The sequence below is a fragment of the Sinocyclocheilus grahami genome, unplaced genomic scaffold (genome assembly GCF_001515645.1).
Source record: "Sinocyclocheilus grahami isolate Dianchi unplaced genomic scaffold, SAMN03320097.WGS_v1.1 scaffold946.1, whole genome shotgun sequence".
Classification (NCBI taxonomy): Eukaryota; Metazoa; Chordata; class Actinopteri; order Cypriniformes; family Cyprinidae; genus Sinocyclocheilus; species Sinocyclocheilus grahami.
Genome location: NW_015506125.1, coordinates 208030 through 233309, shown reverse-complemented (window position 1 = coordinate 233309; position 25280 = coordinate 208030). Strand labels below are relative to the sequence as shown.

At 37.4% G+C, this 25280-nt stretch overlaps 2 protein-coding genes across 2 annotated transcripts in view; one reads left to right on the top strand and one right to left on the bottom strand.

Annotated features, from left to right (window-relative positions):
* Window positions 1–4556: 4556 nt before the first annotated feature.
* LOC107564549 (carbonic anhydrase 7-like) lies at window positions 4557–16000 on the bottom strand. The gene is made up of 8 exons (XM_016249656.1): window positions 15990–16000; window positions 14054–14304; window positions 11142–11260; window positions 10936–11031; window positions 10194–10256; window positions 8871–9026; window positions 6011–6143; window positions 4557–5459 (listed from the first exon to the last, which is right to left on the bottom strand). The coding sequence occupies exons 1-7, from the start codon at window positions 15998–16000 to the stop codon at window positions 6021–6023; spliced, it is 819 nt and encodes a 272-aa protein (XP_016105142.1). The 3' UTR covers window positions 4557–5459; window positions 6011–6020.
* A 2462-nt stretch (window positions 16001–18462) lies between these two features.
* The window catches only part of LOC107564551 (NEDD8-activating enzyme E1 regulatory subunit-like), a 19436-nt gene continuing 12618 nt past the window's right edge, over window positions 18463–25280 (top strand). The window contains exons 1-12 of the mRNA XM_016249658.1: window positions 18463–18559; window positions 18869–18972; window positions 19069–19129; window positions 19280–19310; window positions 19396–19467; window positions 20157–20236; window positions 20413–20522; window positions 23621–23730; window positions 23848–23910; window positions 24006–24069; window positions 24160–24251; window positions 24340–24399. Coding sequence (XP_016105144.1) covers window positions 18510–18559; window positions 18869–18972; window positions 19069–19129; window positions 19280–19310; window positions 19396–19467; window positions 20157–20236; window positions 20413–20522; window positions 23621–23730; window positions 23848–23910; window positions 24006–24069; window positions 24160–24251; window positions 24340–24399 — 897 coding nt within the window. The 5' untranslated portion in view covers window positions 18463–18509. The remainder of the gene's footprint in view (window positions 18560–18868; window positions 18973–19068; window positions 19130–19279; window positions 19311–19395; window positions 19468–20156; window positions 20237–20412; window positions 20523–23620; window positions 23731–23847; window positions 23911–24005; window positions 24070–24159; window positions 24252–24339; window positions 24400–25280) is intronic.

Genomic DNA, 25280 nt, shown 5'->3' with positions numbered 1-25280 from the left:
AAATGTCTTCCTTATGTTCCACAGAAAAAATAAAATCAATCAGTTTTGGAATGACATGAGAGTAAGTAAATAGTTACATTATTTTCATGTTTGGGTGAACTATCCCTTTAAATCAGTTAGATTGACTGATTGACTGCAGTTATTGATATCACAGTCTTGCACAATCACTATATTGCAGCTGAATAAAGCATTTGGTGGTCTAGCTATGAAAAAAAACCTATCTTAAATTAAATGTCAGTGTGTTATTGTTGTCTGATGGTGTATTCTTAGCCTGTGAGATGAACAGGATCAGGAGCGTGAGGCCGCATCTAAAATACCATAACACTTCATTACATTTATTTTCATGACCATGTCTCTTATGAGCAATAGCTTGGGTTTGTGATTGTATCTAGAGTCTGCTTTGCTTTCCCTCTGGCGATATTGGTTATTTCCCAGATTGAAACAGCAGTTGATATTACTGATATCCACGCTACCAAAAATATCAGCTTGCTCCTATTTTTATGACATCCAGATGCAGTTTACATTACATGACACATTGATTGCAGCCATACATGATGTGCTTGCTCAGGTATCCTCAATCTGTACACAGTGGCACAGTGGTTATTCTGGGAATTCTATTTCTGCAAATATGTTAAATATATACTAGACATCCAGCCTCATTCATTGTTAATGAAGCTGCAAACAGAAACATTTCCATAAATCAGACTGCTCAAATGACAGATAACAGACAACGGAGGCAACAGAGATATGGCCCCACCTGGGATCACTTAGCAACCAAAAGCATGACATCATCACTTCATGTAAAGAATCGAATACTATGATGTCATCAGGAAATGCATGACCTTGGAGAAAGGAAGTGTGTATGATACTGTAAATACAGAATGTATAAGATACAGGTTTGTTGTTGTTATTTTTATTAGTGCAAATATATAATAAAATATAGCACATTAATACAACATGTTTTGACCATTCACAGTTGAATAAAAATAATTTGATTGTCTAGGGCGCCTGTTGTAATGAAGTACACTAAAGGCTTCTTATAGTGCCTGCTAAAACCTCTTCACGTTGTATATGCTGCCATCTGCTGGGTAACGATCATTAACGAAAAGGTGGTGTATACTGTAAAAATAATTTTTTGGGAATGTTTTACAAGAAAAGTCTATTTCAGTCTTTCTACTTTAAAATATAATATTCAATTTAATGTTTTACTGTCATTTATTATTGCATTTGTGAAATGTAATAGCAAGCTCCTGCACAGAAAAAGTTGGTGGTGAAACAATTGTCACTCAGAAATTGCTAGTACATTTGACAAATAATTACAAAGAGGCAATTAACTCACTCCAATTATTATTATTTTTTTTTTAACTTAAAATCATTATTAACAGTGTAGACCCTTCAGGAAAAGAAGAACTGAGCAAAATGTGTTTGTAAACTTTAAAGTGAGATAATTTTTAAAAAGCACAAAACACATGTATTATTTCACTGTACAGTTGTAGTTACGCATGGTTTACAGTAAATTCAAATAGTTTTATTAGTGTTGTTATGAAATCTATTATTTCTATTAAAATGTATCTATGTTGCAATAACTATAAGTGAACTCAGTTTAATACAGTGCAAGAAAAAATAATGTAAAAACGATGCCTGCTAGAAGCATAAAACAGCTGATTCTGAATGCTTGCTGTATAGAGGACATCATTTTGGCATCATGAGCCTTTGTTTAAAATGCTCTGTACTGTAACAGAAACTTGTTTCATAAGTGAATATATTGTTTCCTAAAACACTTGTCACATGGCATTTACAACTCAGGTGATTGGCTCAAAACAATTGTGTCTTGAACTGAGTGACCATAAACAGACATGTGCCAGCTGAGCAACTGCCCTTGAATGCTAACAGATAGCTTTCTCCAGGTATTATACACCTCCTGTCTTTAAAAAATGTCTTATTCAGAGAAAGACCTAGAGCAAACGTCAAAACCAACTAATTGCAACAGACAACATGTTCCAGACTTTATTATTGCTCATGTCTGCTGTGCGTATCATGGCAGCACATGACTAGGCAAACAGTAAGCACCCCTCAGTCACCCTTATTATCCTTTCTTTCCCCGTGTAATGAGCCTTAGCCTGATTACCTGATGGAACAAGTCTGTGCTATTGAATATTCCACACTAAGACACTTAGACTGCTCCCTGCAGGAAAATAATGACTCACAGATCGACCAGGTTAAACATTCTCCAGCCTCTGTCAATTCTAACGGCTGCAAACAGACGCTGAATCGTGAGCTGAAAAACTGCTGTGTTACGGGAAAGCGTGCTGAGCACACATGCTACAAGCTTAAGATCTTATGAGGTGTGAATATATGTAGTAGTGTATAAAAATATCTAGTATGTAGACAACTGATAATTTACAGATTTCAAATCACTTTCAGGTCCATCATGACGTCCTGACATTCAACTTAATGATTACTAAATCAAACCAACTTTGAGGACAGAACTGCTTGCTCTGCACTTTATTGTATGTGATGAGGAGAAATATTTTATGCTCGAGACATGAGAAACCAACAACGGCCTGGTCGGCTGAGAAAAACAACTGGAGTTGATGACAGACAAATCATAAAAACTGTGAAAAGAACCCTAAAATACATGTCTGCAAAATCACCAACAACATCCAGAAAGCAGGGGTGATGCTCTGAAAATCTACTGTCTGCAGGAAACTTTGACATGGAGAAATACAGAGGCTACACAGCAAGATGCAAACCTCTGACCAGCACCAAAAATAAAAAGGCAAGATCAAAAAAGAAGGGGAGCCAGTAGAGTTTTGAAACAGAGTTTTATGGACAGATGAGACAAAGATTAATCTTTATCTAAGTGATCAGAAACCAAAAGTGTGGAGAGAAAAAGAAAACTGCAAATGATCCTAACCTGATAGCACACATACATCTCGGAGACGTCTATTTGATGTCTGCATTTACATCTGCAAGACATATTTTTTAGAGAGTTTGCTCATCTGCAATACGTCTATAGGACGTTTCCTTTTAGATGTCAAATAGACGTCTATTAGATGTCTTTAAGATGTCTATGATATAGAATGTATGTAAAACTGACATCTGAAAGACGTCTGTCAGACGTTTGTAGACAGCAGATGTTTTCCAGATCAAGAGACCTTTAACAGACATATTGCAGACGTACGTGTGCTATCTGGGAAGCGTACAACCTTATCTGTAAAGCATGGTGGAGGTGGTGTCATGGCATAGGCATACATAGCTGTCTCTGGAACAGGCCTTCTCAACTTTATTGATGACTTAATGTATGACGACAGCTGCAGAATGAATTTGGAAGGGTGCAAAGCCAGCTTAGCTACCAATGTTCAAGAAAATGCCACCAGACTTATCAGAAAGCACTTTATATTGCATCTGGACAATGACCCAAAACACACTGCAAGTTCAGTCAATGAGTTTATCAGGGCAAAGAAATGGAAAGTCTTAGATTGCCCAAGACACTCTCCAGATTTAAATCATATTGAACATGAATTTCATCAGCTAAAGAGGAGACTAAAGGCAGAAACTCCCCAAAACAAACAACAGCTGAAAATGGCTGTATTAAAGTCAAAGGACGAGGCCAAGAGTCTGGTGATGTCTATGGATCACACTCACTGCTGTGATTGCATGCAAGGGATTCACAACTAAATATTAGCTTTTAAACTTTTACATTATGATCAACGGTCCCAATAATTATGCTCACATCAGATAGGGAGACAAAACCCTAAAAGTGCTGTCCTTTTTATTTGGTAAAAGGTGTAAATGTTGAAGCACCCAATAATAAAATCTGACATTCTATACTTTTGTCTGAGATTCATCTTTTAAACATATTTAAAGATGTCTTGACTACACAGCAAACAACGCGATTTTGTCTGTCTTTATGTGGTTTAATTGAAGGTCTATGTCTCCATGTAATGGTGCTGCAGAAATTGTTGCTTATGGCTATATGATGGAAATTAACCTATTTCAACCCAAAGATACTTATCACTTATTAGAGTGATTAATGTTGAGTACCAACCGATCGCAAAGCTGCAAACTAAATGGTAGTTATTGTTGATCCATTTATCGCCATATGAGGGCGCCAGAGAGGTTCTGTACGCGTTTTTAAAATAAATCATGTCTGATTAAAAGGAATTCATGGATATTATGTGAGAATAATATTATTGTGCTGAAAGTTTTATTTTATTTTTAAGTGTTCATGGTCACTTGGGATCTCACTGTGTGCTATAGGCCTATGCAAGGTGAAGTATTGTGTAGATGATGAATACAAACATGAAGAATGTCTCAAGCCACTCCTTGCTACCTCTTTTCCATTTATTGATTTTTTGCAAGCAGCAGGACTGAAAGCTCTTGTGGAGAAAGAACAAAGAAAGAATCAAAATAATTGTAACTTTATCTGACTGCAGTTCTTTTTTTCAGAAGTAGCAAGCATTTTAATGCACAAATAATGTCAGTAACAAAGACACATGGATTATTAAAATAATTTTATTTTGTACATATTAAACATAAAAACTAAATACAATATAAAATATTTATGAAACCATGCCAGCCACCAAACACCCAAAAGAAAATCCTTGCCGTTTCAGCTGGATGTAGTCCAGGAGTCGAGTCTTACTACAGCTCTGACCTGTTAAGAGATCTTCCGTAACACTCTTACAGTCATGCCAGAGATTCCATTAGGAATTACATTAATAATAGGAACTGTTTTTAAAGTGTGAGCAGTGTAAACCATCAGTCATTCACTCTCCTATTACTGTAAGAGCATTTATAAGGCTTCACTGACAGCACAGGAACATTCACTACAGTGACCACAGCGCAGTGTTGATAAAAGAGTCTGTAAAAACTTACTTCATGGACTCACAACAGTGAGGTAAACAGAAAAGCTATCTACTTACATTACTGAGCCATCTTCATCCATTCATGCAACTTTCAGTGATAATGGAGTGCCATCCTGCCACCACCAGGTCTGTGTTCCTGGAAGCACCATGAGCCTTACTACGAACAGCTTAAATAACACCACACATGCCCTATAAAAAAAGTTAAGAGCCTCTGATGGCCACTAACAGGTTAAATGTCAGGATACTGGATTACAGACCCTTTCCTATAGCGGTGAGAAAGCAGACGACAGCAAGCTTATCAGACCCCATCAGCTTGGACACTTTGAAAGCACAAATATCTCAGCCACCTGCAACAAGGATCTGTTTGCACAAGCCTGATCAAGGTGGATGAGAAGGGATCTAAACATGTAGAGCCTTGGATTCAAAGAGCTCAATGTCAAAGTCAAACATGACTTGAGGTCACTGGCCAAAACCTTTAAGCAGCAGACAGAGAGTGACATGACTGAACAAACCCCACACCCTTATAATTCACGTTTCAACCTCAGAGGTGATTCTAGAGCAGTATTGAAATATAGCTGATCACAATTGGTGGTCCAGACTACTTAAAAGAGGCCTGCACTGTCCTGCCTCTCAGTGGCTGTGGTGGTCGGAAGTTGTTCTCCATGCGCTTTCGGTCGTCTTCTTCCTCTCCGTTAAACAGCAGTGTCCGGAACTTTCCCATCTAAGTCCAAAAAGCAAGAAAAACAGCATGTGAGACAGAACCTGGCAAAGTTACAAGCTGCACTGCAAAAGAAATCAACCTTGATAACAAGTCTTATGTAACCGGCTTGGTTCTCCATGCTGTGAATCTCCTGAGCTTTTGCTACTTATAGCTCATCAATCATTTTAATAAGCTGTACAAGATCAAAGTCTTGTGGCCTCATGCCAGACACACTAGGCCGCTGTCACGACTATGCCGCCAACATGCCAAACCTCTCATGCTTACTTTAATTCAATGTCCTTGTACAAAGTCTGAGGGACTAGACAAGAGCCAGAGACCAAATCCACAGTCCAGTCTTTTAGATGGACATAGACATATGGATCTGAAATGCAAATCTAGCAATATGACACTTCAAAGCAAAGGATATGTACTACCATTGGTGGTCCAGACTACTTAAAAGAGGCCTGCACTGTCCTGCCTCTCAGTGGCTGTGGTGGTCGGAAGTTGTTCTCCATGCGCTTTCGGTCGTCTTCTTCCTCTCCGTTAAACAGCAGTGTCCGGAACTTTCCCATCTAAGTCCAAAAAGCAAGAAAAACAGCATGTGAGACAGAACCTGGCAAAGTTACAAGCTGCACTGCAAAAGAAATCAACCTTGATACCAAGTCTTATGTAACCGGCTTGGTTCTCCATGCTGTGAATCTCCTGAGCTTTTGCTACTTATAGCTCATCAATCATTTTAATAAGCTGTACAAGATCAAAGTCCTGTACAGGATGCAAAGGATATGTACTACCATTCAAAAGTTTGTCATCAGTAAGGATTTTTAAAACTTACAAAAAAAAAGTCTCTTATGCTCACAAAATGTAAAGTAATATCACATTTTATTTAAAGTTTATATATATATATATATAAACATACTTTACATTTTAAAATAAATTAAATTATAGTTATTTACTTCAAAGTTGAATTTTCAGTAGCCATTACTTTAGTCTTGAGTGTCACATGATCCTTGATCTAATATGTTGATTTGGTGCTCTTCCTTATTATCAGTGTTGGAAACATTTGTGCTGCTTGAAACTGTGATATATATCTGATATGGTAAATGGAAAAGAACAGCATTTATTTGAAATAAAAATCTTGTTACATTATAAATGTCTTTGCTGTCCTCTTTATACAGTTTACTGTAACTTTGCTGATTAAAAGCTGATAAATAATTCCTGTAAGTGTAGTGCATGCAGCACAAATCTGGGGATAAAATTACCTCTATAGTGTTTTGAATCCACAGTAGGATTTCAGTTGTGTTCAATGTTGTCAAAATGTGCACATTCTGTTTGACTGAAACTAACACTGAGCTGAACCCGTCATTATAAAAGGATTCTTTCATTATAAAAAGAGTTCTGCTTACTCAATCAGACACTTTTAAACATAGATAAATCCCCAGATAACAGCACACACTGGTATTGTGTACATATTTATGTGTGTTATATGTGTGTGTGCGTGCGAGTGAGTGTGTGTGTCTGAAATTTTTGACATTGTGGGGACCGGCCTGCAGTCTTTATGAGATAAAAAAAAATATATTAAAAGTAGTAAATTACGTTTATCTGTAAGTGTAACAATGCAAACAGGTTTTCTGTAAGGGGTAGGTTTAGGTTTTAGGGTTGGGTTAGGGCAGGGGTAGGCAAGTTCGGTCCTAGAGAGCAGCAGTCCTGCAGAGTTCAGCTCCAACCCTAATCAAACACACCTGAACAAGCCAATCAATGTCTTCAGGATTACTAAGGCTATAGGCAGGTGAGTTTTGTTTTCAGGGTTGGAGCTGAACTCTGCAGAACTGCGGCTCTCTAGGACCGAACTTGCCTACCCCTGGGTTAGGGGATAGAGAATATCGTTTAGTCAGTATAAAAGTAATAGAAGTCTATAGAAAGTCCCCGCAATTCACAGAAACAAACGTATGTGTACACACACACAAATCATTTATTTATGCAAAATCAGTTAAAGAAACCAGACATGCAATCATGTCAGCAGATGAGATCATTTCTGACCAGATTCACTGTCACCACCAGCATACTGGGATACTGTGGACTATCCCTAATTTACATCAATACCAATGACTTTGATTCAGCGGGAGTGCTTCCCACATCCATCTCCCTCCACAACCATTCATTTTCATAAACCGACATCTGTCAATAACCAGATGATGGTCATGACAAACACTAGCAATTCAGTTAATAAATAAGGTTAATAAAGTGAAAGAAAACCAAAAACCTGCAACTCACCTGCTTCTCAGACACATAAATAGGTTCTTTCAGCAAAATCCATGTGACGCTCTCATACAGTGGAGGAGTTGTGAGAGAGCCTGGGTACGTCCAGTACTCCAGACTGTTCGGCAGGAGGCACTTCGGGTTAAAGCCCTTAAAATCAGTAACACTTCCCTACAAGAAAAAAAAAACAAGCATAAAGTTATTGAACTGTAATGCAGAGCTTTAGGAAATAAAGATGCTCTGAACATGGCTGTAACCGCAATACACAGAAGAAGACACATGCCACAATATTTTGATTAGTGACTGACATATGTTTTTTTCAAAGTCCAATTTTTAATATATTAGTTTTTTACACTACTGGATATTTGGTGAGGGTGAGACATCAATTCAACTAAAATGTGAAGCGAATAAGACAATTAGTCAAATTAAAGAATGTGACGCACAAATATGGTTAAAATAATGCTGAGGAAACAGATAATTACTCTCAATACAAAAGTGTGAAAAAAAAAAAAACACTTGAGCGGTGCTAATTTGAATCCTCAGACCCTGATTAACATATTTCAAGACAAATATTTCCAAATGAAATCACATGCAAAGAGGCATCTGGGTGTTTCCAAATTAAATCAGATGCAAAAAGGAGGACAAAAGTGCCGCATCTAGTCAGTATAAAAGTAATAGAAGTCTATAGAAAGTCCCCGCAATTCACAGAAACAAACGTATGTGTACACACACACAAATCATTTATTTATGCAAAATCAGTTAAAGAAACCAGACATGCAATCATGTCAGCAGATGAGATCATTTCTGACCAGATTCACTGTCACCACCAGCATACTGGGATACTGTGGACTATCCCTAATTTACATCAATACCAATGACTTTGATTCAGCGGGAGTGCTTCCCACATCCATCTCCCTCCACAACCATTCATTTTCATAAACCGACATCTGTCAATAACCAGATGATGGTCATGACAAACACTAGCAATTCAGTTAATAAATAAGGTTAATAAAGTGAAAGAAAACCAAAAACCTGCAACTCACCTGCTTCTCAGACACATAAATAGGTTCTTTCAGCAAAATCCATGTGACGCTCTCATACAGTGGAGGAGTTGTGAGAGAGCCTGGGTACGTCCAGTACTCCAGACTGTTCGGCAGGAGGCACTTCGGGTTAAAGCCCTTAAAATCAGTAACACTTCCCTACAAGAAAAAAAAAACAAGCATAAAGTTATTGAACTGTAATGCAGAGCTTTAGGAAATAAAGATGCTCTGAACATGGCTGTAACCGCAATACACAGAAGAAGACACATGCCACAATATTTTGATTAGTGACTGACATATGTTTTTTTCAAAGTCCAATTTTTAATATATTAGTTTTTTACACTACTGGATATTTGGTGAGGGTGAGACATCAATTCAACTAAAATGTGAAGCGAATAAGACAATTAGTCAAATTAAAGAATGTGACGCACAAATATGGTTAAAATAATGCTGAGGAAACAGATAATTACTCTCAATACAAAAGTGTGAAAAAAAAAAAAACACTTGAGCGGTGCTAATTTGAATCCTCAGACCCTGATTAACATATTTCAAGACAAATATTTCCAAATGAAATCACATGCAAAGAGGCATCTGGGTGTTTCCAAATTAAATCAGATGCAAAAAGGAGGACAAAAGTGCCGCATCTGTTTGGCAAGCCACCTGAAGACCTCCATTAATTTAATATATTCATTCATGCATTCTCTCAAAAATAGCGTAAAGAAATTCATAGTTTCCCCATGTTTCATAAATACACATACCTTGAATTTAACCATATACAAGGCATCTGTTATCTGATGAAGAGCTCGGTGCTCATCACCTATCTGAAACAAAAAATAAAAACAACATTATTAGAATAGGTATAATATGCACTTTACTGTGGATATTTATATCTTTCTGTACTTGAGTTTTCTAATATTAAAAAGTATTCTTTTACGGATCGGTTTAATTAAATAAATATCATTTTTATTTTATTTTCCTCATAAATTGAATGTGACTGATTCTAATACAAATCACATGCTTTTCAACTAATGCTACATTATTTTGTTTTTGGTCTTAATAGGAATAGTTTGCCAAAAAAAAATTAACAGAAAAACTACAGACCCTGATTAACATATTTCAAGACAAATATTTCCAAATGAAATCACATGCAAAGAGGCATCTGGGTGTTTCCAAATTAAATCAGATGCAAAAAGGAGGACAAAAGTGCCGCATCTGTTTGGCAAGCCACCTGAAGACCTCCATTAATTTAATATATTCATTCATGCATTCTCTCAAAAATAGCGTAAAGAAATTCATAGTTTCCCCATGTTTCATAAATACACATACCTTGAATTTAACCATATACAAGGCATCTGTTATCTGATGAAGAGCTCGGTGCTCATCACCTATCTGAAACAAAAAATAAAAACAACATTATTAGAATAGGTATAATATGCACTTTACTGTGGATATTTATATCTTTCTGTACTTGAGTTTTCTAATATTAAAAAGTATTCTTTTACGGATCGGTTTAATTAAATAAATATCATTTTTATTTTATTTTCCTCATAAATTGAATGTGACTGATTCTAATACAAATCACATGCTCTTCAACTAATGCTACATTATTTTGTTTTTGGTCTTAATAGGAATAGTTTGCCAAAAAAAATTAACAGAAAAACTACATTTGTAAAATCTACACATCCTCAAGTCATTCAAGATCAGTTTGTTTCTTCATCAGAACAGATTTGGAGAAATTTAGCATTACATCACTTGCTCAGCATTGGAAAAACATCAAAATATTCCACAATTTGTATCTTTTAAAATACAGCATGCTTCAAAAGACATTAACTGATGGACTGGATTACTTTTGGATTATTGTGATGTTTTAAATCAGATGTTTGGACTCTGACGGCACCCATTCACTGCTGAGGATCCATTGGCAAGCAACTGATGTAATGCTAAATTTCTCCAAATCTGTTCCGATGAAGAAACAATGCACATCTTGGATGGCCTGAAGGGGAGTATTTTATATATTTTTTTGATGAGCTATTCCTTTAAATGAGTGCTGATTCACACTAAGACTAACTTCCAGAAATATGCCAAGGACAGCCAGGCCATCAGGTGCTGCTGCCGCCTCACCAAAGGACTTGTACTTTATAGCATTCCAATGAACCAAATGAAGCTGGAGAGAGACAGTTCAAGCCAAAAGATTGTAACAAAGACAGTGTAAACAAATATAATATACAGTATAGACTGCACAGAGCAGACACAGTCCCTGTTCTGCCCGCTCACCTCAGAAGCATAGGTTTTCCCACCAACCGTATGCTCAGAGCCACGGCATCCCTTGCCTCCCCAGTGGAAGTGAAACTGTTTAAGTCTGTACATGTTTTCCAGAGGACCTCCCCGGATCACTGTCAAAAGGAAAGAGCAGTTTAAGGGGCCATTCACATTGAATGTTTTTTTTTTATGCAAAAAAACAGGGCAGGAATGAAAATCAAATGCAATGTATAGAGACACAAGCCTCTTTTAACTTGAGTGGCATGTTTTAGAACACTATGCCATGCATGAGAAACTGCAAAAGATGCGAGACGTGAGCGCAACAGTCAAACACATCAGTCTAGAAAAAACAATGGAAAAGCGGTGCAAAGGAATGCAAAAACATGTTCTGTGTGAACACCCCCTGGCTTCCATGTAGGGCTGTGCAATATATTGAAATTATTGAAATATCTGTACACAACCACCCTGTGGCAATAATCCATCCACTCTGTTCATTTTAACCATAAATCAGAAACAGTCTCAAAATAAGCCGTTCAGAGCATTTGACAGCAGTGTTCAAGTAAGAAATGTATTGTATTGAATTTGTATTTGAAAGTTTTCCAAATCAAGAACAGCGAGTAATTTTCTGTTTTTCTTTTATTTGATTCATATTAGCAGCAGCCGCAGATACTGTATAATGCTGCTGTCACTTTAATACACACATCTAATATACACATGGTTTCTTTCCCAGCTTTGATGTTCACAGACATAACCGACTTTGTGAACTGAACTTTGTGTTTTTGACATAACCTTGTGTGTATTTGAGAGTGTAAGCGCAATAAGATGTGAAAGCGAACTTAGTTTAGTACGCTTTCTGTGTGTGTGCGCGCTCAGAAAACCATACATCAGAAGTTTAAACTTATGGCTTTAAAGCACATGCAAATGATAAACTTTCATGATGACGAAGACTGCAATGTGACTGCGATTGATCTTTGATAAAAACTAAACAGATGTTTTGTTTGTTGTTGCCTGAGTGACTGAGGCACACGCAGGGAGCATCGGCTCATTTGCATTAGCTATAGAAGTTCACAGAACTGACTCCGCAACAGCTGAGTAAAACTGTTTCATCTGAGCATGTGGCACATTATCGTATCGAATATCGCATTTTTCTTCAATATTGCACAGCCCTACTTCCATGTAACGTGGATATCACCTTTTATTAAAGACTCACTCAAAATGCAATGAAGGGTGAAGAAAATGAGTATCTGAAAAAGGTGCTTGGTGTTTTGCACACCCAATACGTTTAACCACTATAATTCAGTTGATTGAGTCAGAGCACACAGTACAAAAACAAAAAATCTGTCTTATAGCCAAGAGTCTGTCTCCAACCTCTCCTTACTCTATACACCTCATTTTCTTGCTTCTTACCTAGATCTCTTTTTCACAGACAGGGATGTTTCATAAGGGAAACTTTGAAAACTCTTAATTTCACAATGACAACTTCAAAGCTTCTCGGATCTTTAAAGGGAACATATTAGACAAAATTCAATTTTATGTTGTTTTTGAACAATGTGTCTGCAGCGTGTGTACACAACCACCCTGTGGCAATAATCCATCCACTCTGTTCATTTTAACCATAAATCAGAAACAGTCTCAAAATAAGCCGTTCAGAGCATTTGACAGCAGTGTTCAAGTAAGAAATGTATTGTATTGAATTTGTATTTGAAAGTTTTCCAAATCAAGAACAGCGAGTAATTTTCTGTTTTTCTTTTATTTGATTCATATTAGCAGCAGCCGCAGATACTGTATAATGCTGCTGTCACTTTAATACACACATCTAATATACACATGGTTTCTTTCCCAGCTTTGATGTTCACAGACATAACCGACTTTGTGAACTGAACTTTGTGTTTTTGACATAACCTTGTGTGTATTTGAGAGTGTAAGCGCAATAAGATGTGAAAGCGAACTTAGTTTAGTACGCTTTCTGTGTGTGTGCGCGCTCAGAAAACCATACATCAGAAGTTTAAACTTATGGCTTTAAAGCACATGCAAATGATAAACTTTCATGATGACGAAGACTGCAATGTGACCACGATTGATCTTTGATAAAAACTAAACAGATGTTTTGTTTGTTGTTGCCTGAGTGACTGAGGCACACGCAGGGAGCATCGGCTCATTTGCATTAGCTCATTAAAGATATAGGAAAACAGCATGTTTTTGCTTCCACTCAAAAATGCCATTTACAGCATGGAATGATAAATGATGTGTGGGGTATATTGAGCTGAAACTTTGGTTTGAGGTTGAAACAGACACATTCTGGGGACACCTGAGACTTATTACATCTTACATAATAGGTTTCTCTGTAAGAGGGCTCAGATAATAATATAAAAATAGTACTAAAACAACACCTAGCCATACTGTCACTCACAGCAGAAAGAAAGAATGGGGGAAAAAAACAGCTTAATGTGCACAAATGACCCTGTCATTTTAGTTCTCTTCTTACCACTTGAGCTCTGGAATGTAATGACTGTTAAATGAAACTGCTCACATCAAAAATAGTAACTCTGTTCATTCTGCAGTCATTAAAAGGGAAGAGAATTTGTGGTTTTGTATTAATATTTTGTCATTTTAGTCAAATTAGAACCTTAGTTTTTAAATGTAATTATTCTAATTTTTACGTTTTTAATCTAATATTTATATTTATCTAATTTCAGCTTCAATTACTGAAAACTATTTTTTACATACAACAATTTCACAGTGGCTGTGCACAACATGAGAGCTGTGAGAAGCAGAAACTAGTTGTGCGCAAAAACTCAAATATGAAGAAAGAGAACTAAATGCTGCCTGCTCAAAGCGGTGTTCTTCCCTGAACATCTAGAGACCAATCAACAAACCATGACAGTATCATTTTGAAGCAGCATTAATGTTATATCACTGATACCAACCTGATCTCTCATCTGAGTCAATGAACTCCACTACCACAGAATGGCCATTGTTTGATATGCTGACAGAGGTGCAGTTGTTGTAAGACAGCGAGATAGGAGACAGTTTGGCATCAAATACAGCATCTGCAGGGACTATATCAATAGGTGACTGGCGGTTACCCTCAGCAATGGGATAGACTTTGTACCATGCTGATGGACCTAGAAAAACAATATTAACCAACCAGACATCAATGAATGTAATAACAGTGAATCTTTTTCAAGTTACCATAACGTACTGTATTGTAACTTACTGTATTTAATGTAGTTATCTACATTACATTAGATATTGCTGTGTGTGTGTGTGTGTGTGTGTGTGTGTGTGTTGAGAGCCTAAAAAGTAGCTTGAAACTACTTTGAAACTTTTTCAGTTTGATAAGGTCATTTTTTTTATTTGTTTGTGAAGAGAAATGTGCATGTAAAATAAAATGAAATGCATGTTTACCCCTTGAAATGATGATGCCATTATGACAATGTTTGAATTTATGGAATTTGTAACTTACTGTATACTGTAAAAGGATGTAAATGTATAGCATGGGAACACAACTTTATGGTTTATTAAAAAAAAAATACATATTTACAGCAAGGAAGTTAAAAACAGCTTTGGAGGCAAGCCAAAAACCAGGCTTCTTCATAACAGGAGGGGGTGGGGGGTGGGTGATGGAGAAAAGGAAAAAAGAGACAGGGGTTTTTTGGGGGGGGTTGATGCATTTAAACATATTAACAGTAAAATCAAGTGTCAGCTATTCACTGTTAAACATTTTTTATGCATTTGAGTTAGTTGAGAGCGAGTGAGACCTAACAACATTTTTATGTATTCTGTTTGTCTCAGTGAACTGTAGCAGGATCCCAGTCTTGAAATCACATACAGCCTGGTTACGTTGCTTAAGCAGCAACTATCCCTTTAAAAGATAACTGGGCTAATCTCGCATTAACAGTGGACCGGGCAACCAAGTATGCTACACTAAATCTAACGACAGATGACTGGACATATAATGAATGATTGGACAAGCACAAAAACTGACCCACTGCAGGCTGGCTATATTCTAGTGTTACTGTTTAACTGGGGGATTCAAAATTGTCCATTAATAATAATAATATTAACTGTAGTGATAATGAAGCTTGTTACTAATTTGGCTGGAACACTCATCAAGCGGATCTTGATAATCAGATTTCTTGATTTGGTGTGAAATTGTGCATTGCATGATATCTGGATGGCATGTTCATGTCAAAACTCTGGCTAGTCCGTTCACACCAGCATCACTGTGCCCTCCTTAGCTATTTGGAAGGGCACTTAAGGGAGCACATTAGCCTACCATCGTTGTTTTAGACATTTACCACTGACACTTCATTCTGGGTCTGAAAGATACCTTGATAACATTCAGAATGCAGAATAATACTTAGCTATTAAAACTTTTGCTTCAAATAGCCTAGTTATAATTAAATTTATTTCACCTTAGTGTAGGCTATTTGGTAAAAACAAGCAAACATGACAGTATAGCCCAGGGACCCTCAAATCTGGCCCACGAGATGCACTTTCCTGCAGAGTTTAGCTCTAACCCTAATCAAACACACATGAGCATGCTAATCAATGTCTTCAGGATCATTAGAAAATCACAGGTAGGTGAGTCCTCCAGGGCAAGATTTGAGGAACCCTGGTATAACCTGTATGAAGAATATTTCCTGTTGGGTTTAAATAACCACTGCAGGATCAGCACTAACTGATGTGTCAAACAGATTAAAATTAATATTTTACTATTATAAATTATTATAATATAACTAAATTATAGGCTAATAATAAATAAGAATTAAATGTGTTGTTTATAAAGGTTAAGATTTAGGTTTACGTAAATCAAAAGCAATTGCCCTAACAGACAATTACCTCACAAATTACCTCTACCTGTGAATCATTAACGTGAGAGCCACATTGTCTGAATAAAACCTCACAGCTACATGATCATTACGTGGTTCAGGGTGCATGAATGCCTGCCCATTCTCATTTCTGACCACTGTCCGAGAACCTGTGGCACTAAAAATAAAAAAACTAAGGTGCCTGTACAATGTGGGGCACATCATCCTGGGAAAATAGGTTAAAATAACAAATAAAAAGTGTGTATAATTATAATACTTCTGTTTGTCCATTCGTCCATTCTTTGCTTTTTTGCTGGGTTGTGGGAAGGCTGGACCCCAGACTGATGATTACATCAAGATATTTTTTCCACACTCAAATAACAGATTCTAGAGAAAGAGATGAGGACATATGTTAAAATCGTAATGTGAAAACAGCTGTGACAGCAATAAAAAATGTAACGCCAGCAAAAAGTGCACTATGATGAGACATTTACACTTTGCTCTAACAGCATGCTTGTGTTATACTTCAAAACAATGACTTGAATATGATGCAATAAAAATAATGTGTTTGAGTCAGAGCTGCTGTCTGGGAGGCTTTCCTCAACTCTATAACTGTAATTTACAAAATTAATTACACCAAAAAAGCTAGGCAGCTTTTAGTTTCAGAACCAATGAAAAGTTCACTGCATATGCCACGTTAGAGATAGCCTACAGTTGTAGAGCTGTCAAAACAAGAATATCGATGCAATGCAACAAGAAATATTATAAATAGGCTACACTCTTATAAGGTTCTTCGCAGCGATGCCATAGAAGAACCATTTTTGGTTCCACAAAGAACCATTCAGTCAAAGGTTCTTTAAAGAACCATCTCTTTCTTACCTTTTTATAATCTGAAGAACCTTCTTTCGCCACAAAGAACTTTTTGTGAAACAGAAATTTTCTGTTAAACTACAGAAATCTTCACTTAAAGGTTCTTAATGGAACCATTTAGACAAAAAAGGTTCTTCTATGGCATTGTGAAGCACCTTTATTTTTTAGAGTGTCGGAGAAAACAGAACAGTCACTGGGGTTGGAGATGTTGTAGCCTACTGTATGTACGGTTGCCATATGTTTAAGTGTAATGATTTATTTATGATATGATAGCACTGTACATTTGATGTATTTGGCAAAAGCTTTTATCCAGTGTGACTTGCATTGCATTGAAGGTAAACAATTAGTTTGTGCATTTACTGGGGACTATACCCTGATAGCACACGTACATCTTGGAGACATCTATCTGACGTCTGCATAAACATCTGCAAGATGTATTTTTTTAAGATTTTGCTCATCTGCAATACGTCTATAGGACGTTTCATATCAGATGTCACACAGATGTTTAGAAAATGTCTTTAAGATGTTTATAAAACTGACATCTTAAAGACATTTATCAGATGTTTGTATACAGCAGATGCTTTCCAGATGAAAAAAAAAAAAAGAAAAAAAAGTGAAGTGACATGTGGCCAAGTATGGTGACCCATACTCGGAATTAGTGCTCTGCATTTAACCCATCCTAAGTGCACACACACACAGCAGTGAACACACACCCGGAGCAGTGGGCAGCCATTTATGCTGCGGTGCCCAGTTGGGGGTTCGGTGCCTTGCACCAAGGGCACCTCAGTCGTGGTATTGAAGGTGGGAGAGAGCACTCACTCCCCCCACCTACAGTCCCTGCCAGTATGAGACTCGAACCCACAACCTTTGGGTTATGAGTCCAACTCTCTAACCATTAGGCCACGACTTCCCAATCTTTAACAGACATCTTGCAGACGTACGTGTGCTATCTGGGTAGTGAGACGCTCAAGAGAGAGAGAGAGAAGAAAAAAAACCACTGACAACTGAATATTGCTGTTTTAAAAAATATATAATTAAGAAATATTGCTGTCTTGAAGGCTACTGAGGAGGTAAACGTCCTGCTGTCATGATAAAGTGAAGTTAGTTCATTTGAGGACTTGAAGTGAAGAAAAGATACACAGGGTGAGACTGTTAATTGTTTTTCTTTCTCTCTGTATTTGTGGTTCTCAGGGTGAAAAAGTTCCTCGACTGATGGAAGATGACAGCTCCTCAGCAAGAGGTGCAGTTTAGCAAAGATAAACCAGACTGTGGTTTATTTTTGTTGTTTTGTGCGATTTTGTGGAAAGACGTGGTGTGATTGACCTTAATGTCAGCATTAGAGTGAATGTGTGCAAACTGACCCACATTTTGACAGAGATAACTTGAATGAACGTTTAGAATGTATTGTAAAACAAATGTAATCCCCATTTTGTAACCCACTGATACTTTGAATAAACGTCTGCTAGCCTAATTAACAAATCAAATTATTGTGAAGAAGGGGGAAAAAACTTACAAGTCCCCAAAATGGACAAATATTAAAAGAGCTAAGGCATCATTCAAGCGGCACAATGGCTCCAACTCTTGGCCAAACGGAAGAATAACAAGTCTGTCTGTATCGAATCTGCTAATGTCAATCTCCAAATAGTGAAACAGCAGCGTGCCGGTAGGATCGAGCAGTCACAGACAGAGACAGAGGACCATGACAGACCATAAAACGAGCAAAGAGCAGAAGTATGATCGGCAGCTCAGGTACATATCGGTCCGGTTTAAAAAAACAAACAAACAGAATAATGCAGTATGCAGGCACTGCCATTCTCTTTCAGCATTAGTTTTAAGCTTTTAAGCAAGAGCTTTAATCATTCCAGAGTTACTTTAGATTGATCAATACTCTGCAGCAACATAATCAGTCTAATTTCCATATATAGCCTATTAACAACCTTACTGATCAGAAACCACTGGATGTATTAATCTGCTTGACTTGCCTCACTGTCTTTGATTATGTTATTATAGCTATACTTATACGCTGGTCATTTATTGGTTGTTATATGTTTGTATCAGGTTGTGGGGAGATCATGGACAGGAAGCACTTGAAAATGCCCATGTGTGTCTCATCAACGCCACTGCAACCGGCACTGAAATCCTCAAAAACCTTGTGCTGCCAGGTATCAGTATGTCTCCCTGTGCACCTCAAATCATAACACTGAGACATGGATTCATATAGATGATTGTGTCAACATTATTCTTACTCTGCTTTATAGGAATTGGAGCCTTTACCATAGTTGATGGGCACAAAGTGTCAGGGGAGGGTGTTGGAAACAAGTAAAGTCACTGGCCTGCCAATCATTGTCTTGTTTTCGTAAACAATCTTAAAGAGATTTTTGGTTATAGTGTGATGTATGGATAAATTAATCAGACTGCACCGTATTGAAAATGCGTCTGATTCTGGTCATGCTTTGATCTGTTCTGCAGCTTTTTTCTCACCAGCAGCAGTATTGGGAAGGTAAGCACAGAATTGTGTGTCCATAACAACTCTGTCCAAACTTAAAGTGACGTGTATGTTGAATGATGTTGTGCTTATTTTGCAGAACAGGGCTCAGGCTGCTACTGAACTGCTGCAGGAGCTCAATAGTGATGTGTCCGGAAACTTTGTAGAAGAGGTCAGTGTTAATGTAAACATACCGTAGTTTTACTTTTAGTTTAAACTCGGGTTTCAACCTATATTTTAAGGTTTCAGGGTTTCCACCATTTGCCAAGATCATTGCTTACAATTCGAATGTAATTTAAAAGAAAAGAAAAAAAACATACATTACCATTCAAAAATATTTTTTTTAATTAATACTTTTATTTAGCAAGGATGCATTAAAATATTTAGGTGATATTAAAGACAGTACAACACTGATAACATAGTTTTCAACAATGGTAATAATAAGAAATATTTCTTGAGCACCATGTCGTCATGTGATGCTGAAAATACAGCTTTGCCTTCACAGGAATAAATTACATATTAAAGTATATGACTATAGAAATCAGTTATATAAAATTATAATAATATTTCACAGTATACTGATTTTAATATGTTTTTGATCAAATAAATGCAGCCTTGGTGGTCATAAGAAATCTCTCTCAAAAACATTAAAACATCTTCCTGAAACGTTTGAACGGTTGTGTGCATAGGGTGCAATATTTATTAACGTAACTAATTGCAATCATTTAATCATAAGCCTCTATATCTAAAGGAATATAAATTCTAAAGGGACATAAATTCAGTCAAATGTGTTCAGACCTTTGTGAGGTAGTGTATCTTTTCATCTTTTTATCTAAGTTTATCTATTTTTTTGATATTCAGAGTCCTGATAAGCTTTTGGACAACGACCCTGAGTTTTTTCACAGATTTAGTCTGGTCATTGGCGTCCAGCTTCCAGAAAGGTAATACTACTATAACACAAATCTGAATATATTGTTGCTTTATTTTTTCATGAGTTACTTTTAAATGCATTACGAAACTGACATGTTAAATAAAAAAAACCCTATGCTACTATTTGATTGGTTGTATGTGCTGATTCTTCAGATCAATATATGCCTTTGTATCTTTATTTTGACAGCACATGTTTGAGGCTGGGCAGTGTGTTATGGGATGCTGGTGTGACGTTCCTTGTATGTCGAACATATGGACTTATCGGTTACATGAGACTGATTGTGAAGGAGCACACAGGTAATATAATCATAATTTCCTGAAGCAAAATATTTTTCGAGAGATTCGTTTATTAGAACTTGGACAGGATGGTTGAAATGTAGTGCAATAACGTTGCTAAAATTTCATTTTGGATATCCTTAAAGGGGTCATCGGATGCCCATTTTCCACAAGTTGATATGACTCTTGAGGGTCTTAATGAAAAGTCTGTAACATACTTTGGTTAAAATATCTCAATGGTAGTGTAAAAAATAGGGTTGGGTACCGAAACCCGGTACAAATATGGCACCGGTACCTATTAGTGTTGTCAAAAGACCCGGTACTTCGGTACCAAGTCGGTACTAAAAAAACGAAAACGTTACGGTACCAGGTTTTTTTAAGTACCGGTGGTACCGAGTCCCCGGTCAACCCGGTTCTTGCCGCGCTATCCGAAAGGTGCGCAGATGCGCTCTCTTCATAAAAGCACTGAGACGTGGCGACATCAAAACGAAGAAACACACCAAACTAACAAAACACTTTAAAGATAGACACCCAGATCAAATGAAAGAGTTCAAGCAGGTAGGTTTCATTTTAATTTTTAATATTTGTGTTTTCCATACATTGATTTATTTCAAGCGGCCCACCACAATATCAAAACTCACAGCCACAAATAGATTTTCCAAAAGGCTTTGACTTAGTTGAATAAACATGAGCACTGCTTGTGTCTGCATGTGTCAAAGTCGAAACCCGGTGCGGGTGTTTTTATATCACTGTATTTCTGAAGGAAACGAATGTTTTTATATCACTGTATGTCTTCAGAAAATTATGGATGTCATTTTCATTTCATCTTGCCTGTAATGCAAGATGATCAGCGGTTTGTGCAGCTCAGTAATGAGCAGTGTTTGTGAGCTGAGCGCTGCTTTGTGTACAGCCTTACCGGGGAAACCTGATCTCTCGGGATCTACAAGCGCCTCCTGCTGGCAGAAAATGAATTTGCATATATATGCCGCCACAAATAGAGTGCAGGTTCTGGGGGAAACACTGCATATTATTCAATATTTTAATCGTTAGCATAAGCGTGGCTAATACTAATATAATGAGCATATGAATTAAGTTTCTTTATTAACTATTTAATGCTCCTATAACTTTTATTAGGGTAAAAAAAAAAAACAGGAGGACATGATGATATTTACTATTTTTACACACCAGAGGCTTTTAAATGAATTGTGAATCTAAAATATGTGTGTTAGAGAATGTACAAATGGTTAACATTGTTTGTGTCATATCAGTCAGAAGTTCTGAGAAGGGTATAACTGCAGCTTGGAGATCTCCAAATGGGGGCGGGAACTCCAAAACGGGGTGGGAGCTCCAAAATAGGGCGTGGCTTCTTCCAATTAACAGTCAGGCACATGACACGCATGCGCAATTTTTTCCCCCAATCCACTTCAGTGCAAACTCCGCCCCACAGCTGATTCTAAAGATTTTATTGTTTGTGTCAGTTAAAGTGTTGATTTCCTACACTATGCTACAAAAATTGCTAACCCATAAACCTACCCCACACCTGACCCTTACCTCAACCAGCTAAATTGAATGCACGGAGGGATTGGCGCTGAATAGTGTGGTAAAGAAAGTTGCAGTTCAGGAGATAAACAGTTAATAAGATTATGCGATATAAGATCGTTCCGTAACTCCCCAACCGGACCTCACCGGACAATGGCACCTTTTTAGTTACACCCAGCATCTCTACCCCCTCCTACCCTGAGAATTTCGAGCCCCGGGACTCCCCTGTTGCTTAGAACAAAGCGATAGAGTAAAATCTTTGCGCTGGGACGGCTTGCGGGAGAGCTCGGGGGTGATTTTCGTTTATTAAGCAGAGGTTCAAATACCACTGGCCACGAGCTTTGGGCTCTGCTCTCACGGAGAATATTTATTTATATAGCATATTTTGTTTTAGATGAACTAGAAGCAATGTTTAATTTATAAAGTTTTATTTTGAAATGTAAGTCAATAACAATTGGCTGGAGCCAGAGCCAATGGTGAAAGTCTTTGCGTGAGGAGACCCCGCCCCATTTTGGAGGTTCTGCCCACTTTTGGAGTTCACGCCCCATTTTGGAGATCTCCGGTCTGCCGTTATATCTACTTGGAAGTTCTGGGCTTTTTTTTTTTTAGCTAACTTAGTTGTTATTCTTGGCTGAATAGCTCTAGGTTTTCAAAAGCCCTTTAAAATTAAATATGTACACATTTTGGATTAAATGAAAGTAGTCAACATTTTTAATTAGCATGTTTTTGTGTTTTGCTTTGGTACCGAGAACCATGGATTTTCACTGGTATTGGTACCGAATACTGAAATTTTGGTACCGTGACAACACTAGTACCTATGTAACCGGTATGTACTAGAACCGAATCCGAACGCAGATTTTGGTGCCTCATTTCGGTGCCATGCCTGAGCGGTCGATTTAAATATTTGTCCTCTGGTTCTCCAAAATGGACGTATGAAACATCATCACTGGCACCGCACATGAAAATTAATTTCCCGACTGAGAAAATGCACGTGAACTCAAGTCGACATAAAAAACCCTTATACTCACTTCTTCTGTAGATGAAGCTGGATCACGAATGATTCACGCGAACTTAAATGCATTTAGGTCGATCTGGATCAGCGCATTCCCTTCCAAAAACAAAAGTAACGTTAATCCTCTGCATCTTCAGCTGCTCAGATGTCGGGAGAAAATGATGACTGCTATGTTCATTATTACATCCAACAACAAAACACCTCAATCGCTAATCTGAGACATTCTTGTCTTCCCCTGCAGTCGAAACAATGACAGCTCTCTGCTCACTCAGGGTGGGTCTAAGGTAAGACAGCCTTGTCAATCAACAATCGTGGGAGCGGCGTGTGCAGAACTACGTCATTCTGACAGGAATCTCAGAACAGCCTGATTTGAGAAAGGGGATTAAAAAAAAAAACACTGGGTGGATTTTTATCATTATAGGGTGGATGTGTACATACACTTCCAACACACATTTAGGTTCAAACAACATTTAAAGTGAATTTTGCATCCGATGACCCCTTTAACATTTATATAAAAATACATCTTTTGTGAAAATGTTGAAGGGTCTGTCTGTGTCTTTCACTACAGTGATCGAATCTCATCCAGATAATGCATTAGAAGACCTGAGACTAGACCAGCCATTCACAGAGCTCAAACACCACATAGAGTCCTACGACCTGGACAGCATGGCGAAGAAGGTCAGATTGATTATTGATGTTCTTTTTATTGTATGTGGCTGACTTGCATGTATTTTGTGTTCACGTTTCATTCATTGCAGTTTAAAAAATTGTTGTATGTATTTTGTTTCATTTTAGGATCACAGTCATACGCCATGGATAATTGTGGTTGCCAAATACTTGGAAAAGTGGTATAGTGAGGTAATTTTTGACATATCCTTATGAGCTTTCCAAATATGAGATGTCCTAAATGACCTCTAAATAGACCTTCTCATAGTGTATCTTCTCTGATCCAGCACAACTCCCAGTTACCGAAGAATTATAAGGAGAAGGAAGCTTTCAGACAACTCATCAGAGAAGGTAATGTAATGCCATGATGTTCCTTTCAACCATTTTTTTGTAGCTCATTTCTCTTGTCGTGGGTTTGCCTTAATTTCTGTATTTTCTCAGGAATCCTTACGAATGAGAACGGAAAACCTGAAGATGAAGAGAACTTTGAGGAGGCAATCAAGAATGTGAACACGGCTCTGAACCCCACCAAGGTAGAACTCCTTACATTTGAAAAGTTGTAGTTATTGTATATGTTCCTTGCATATGATTTGTATTGATCTTTCTCCCGTTGTATTGTAGGTCCCCAGTGCAACGGAGGACATTTTTAATGCTGAGCAGTGTGAAAATATTACCTCACAGGTTAGTAGGAACATGCAAAACTACTCCTAAGCCACCTTTAAACTGTCTTCAACATTCACATACGATTGTTGCATTCTGCTCCTAGTGGCAATTGGAATTGGTCAGGATTCATTCATTACCCTCCATTTATTTGCCATGGTAAAATGAAAAAGGTTTGAAATATTTAAAGGGGTCAGATGATGTTGCTAAAAGAACATTATTTTGTGTATTTGGTGTAATTAAATGTGTTTATGCGGTTTACGGTTAAAAAAACACATTATTTTCCACATACCAGGGTGTCCGCAGGTCCTTAAAATGTCTTAAATAACATTTTCCTAATATAAGGCCTTAAAAAGTCTTAAAATGTCTTAAATTCGGATTCGATGGGTCTTAATTATTTTTGGTCTCATTACCGCTAAAATATCTTCAGTCTGACGGACCTGATGACTTTACAATCATTGGACAGACCCGCGGTACCCCCGTCATCAGAGAGAATCGCAGTAAGTTAGCAGAATACAGAATACAAGCTCGCGCTGAGGCTCACTGTTTGTCTCGAGACTTCAGAACAAATGAGCATGACAGCACACATAAACTCAGAAGAAACACACTGAGGTAAAAATTCCAAATGTTTTTGTTTATTCATAACATGATATAGTTAAGTAACACCATGACAAGTGAGCTATTTTGCTCAATATTCTCACGACGCAAAAAAACATTCAAGACACCTTCAGAGTGCATGCATTACGTGAAGTCTAGTGCGCTCTTTCACTGCATGATTCAGTCTATTAAAATACATTCAGAATGATCACAAATTCAAGACATGGGGGCAGAAAATGTGTATATTTATACTCAAGTTCACACAGAAGAGTGCCTTTTTTTCTCCAAAAATTACCATATACAAA

Bases quoted from the DNA above. Each gene is read 5' to 3' on its own strand.
- LOC107564549 (XM_016249656.1), bottom strand. The intron at 11,261-14,053 runs GTTGGTATCAGT...TCCTTTTGACAG, and splicing joins TGACTCAGATGAGAGATCAG to TGATCCGGGGAGGTCCTCTG. The intron at 6,144-8,870 runs GTGAGTTGCAGG...TTTTGGACTTAG, and splicing joins TTTATGTGTCTGAGAAGCAG to ATGGGAAAGTTCCGGACACT.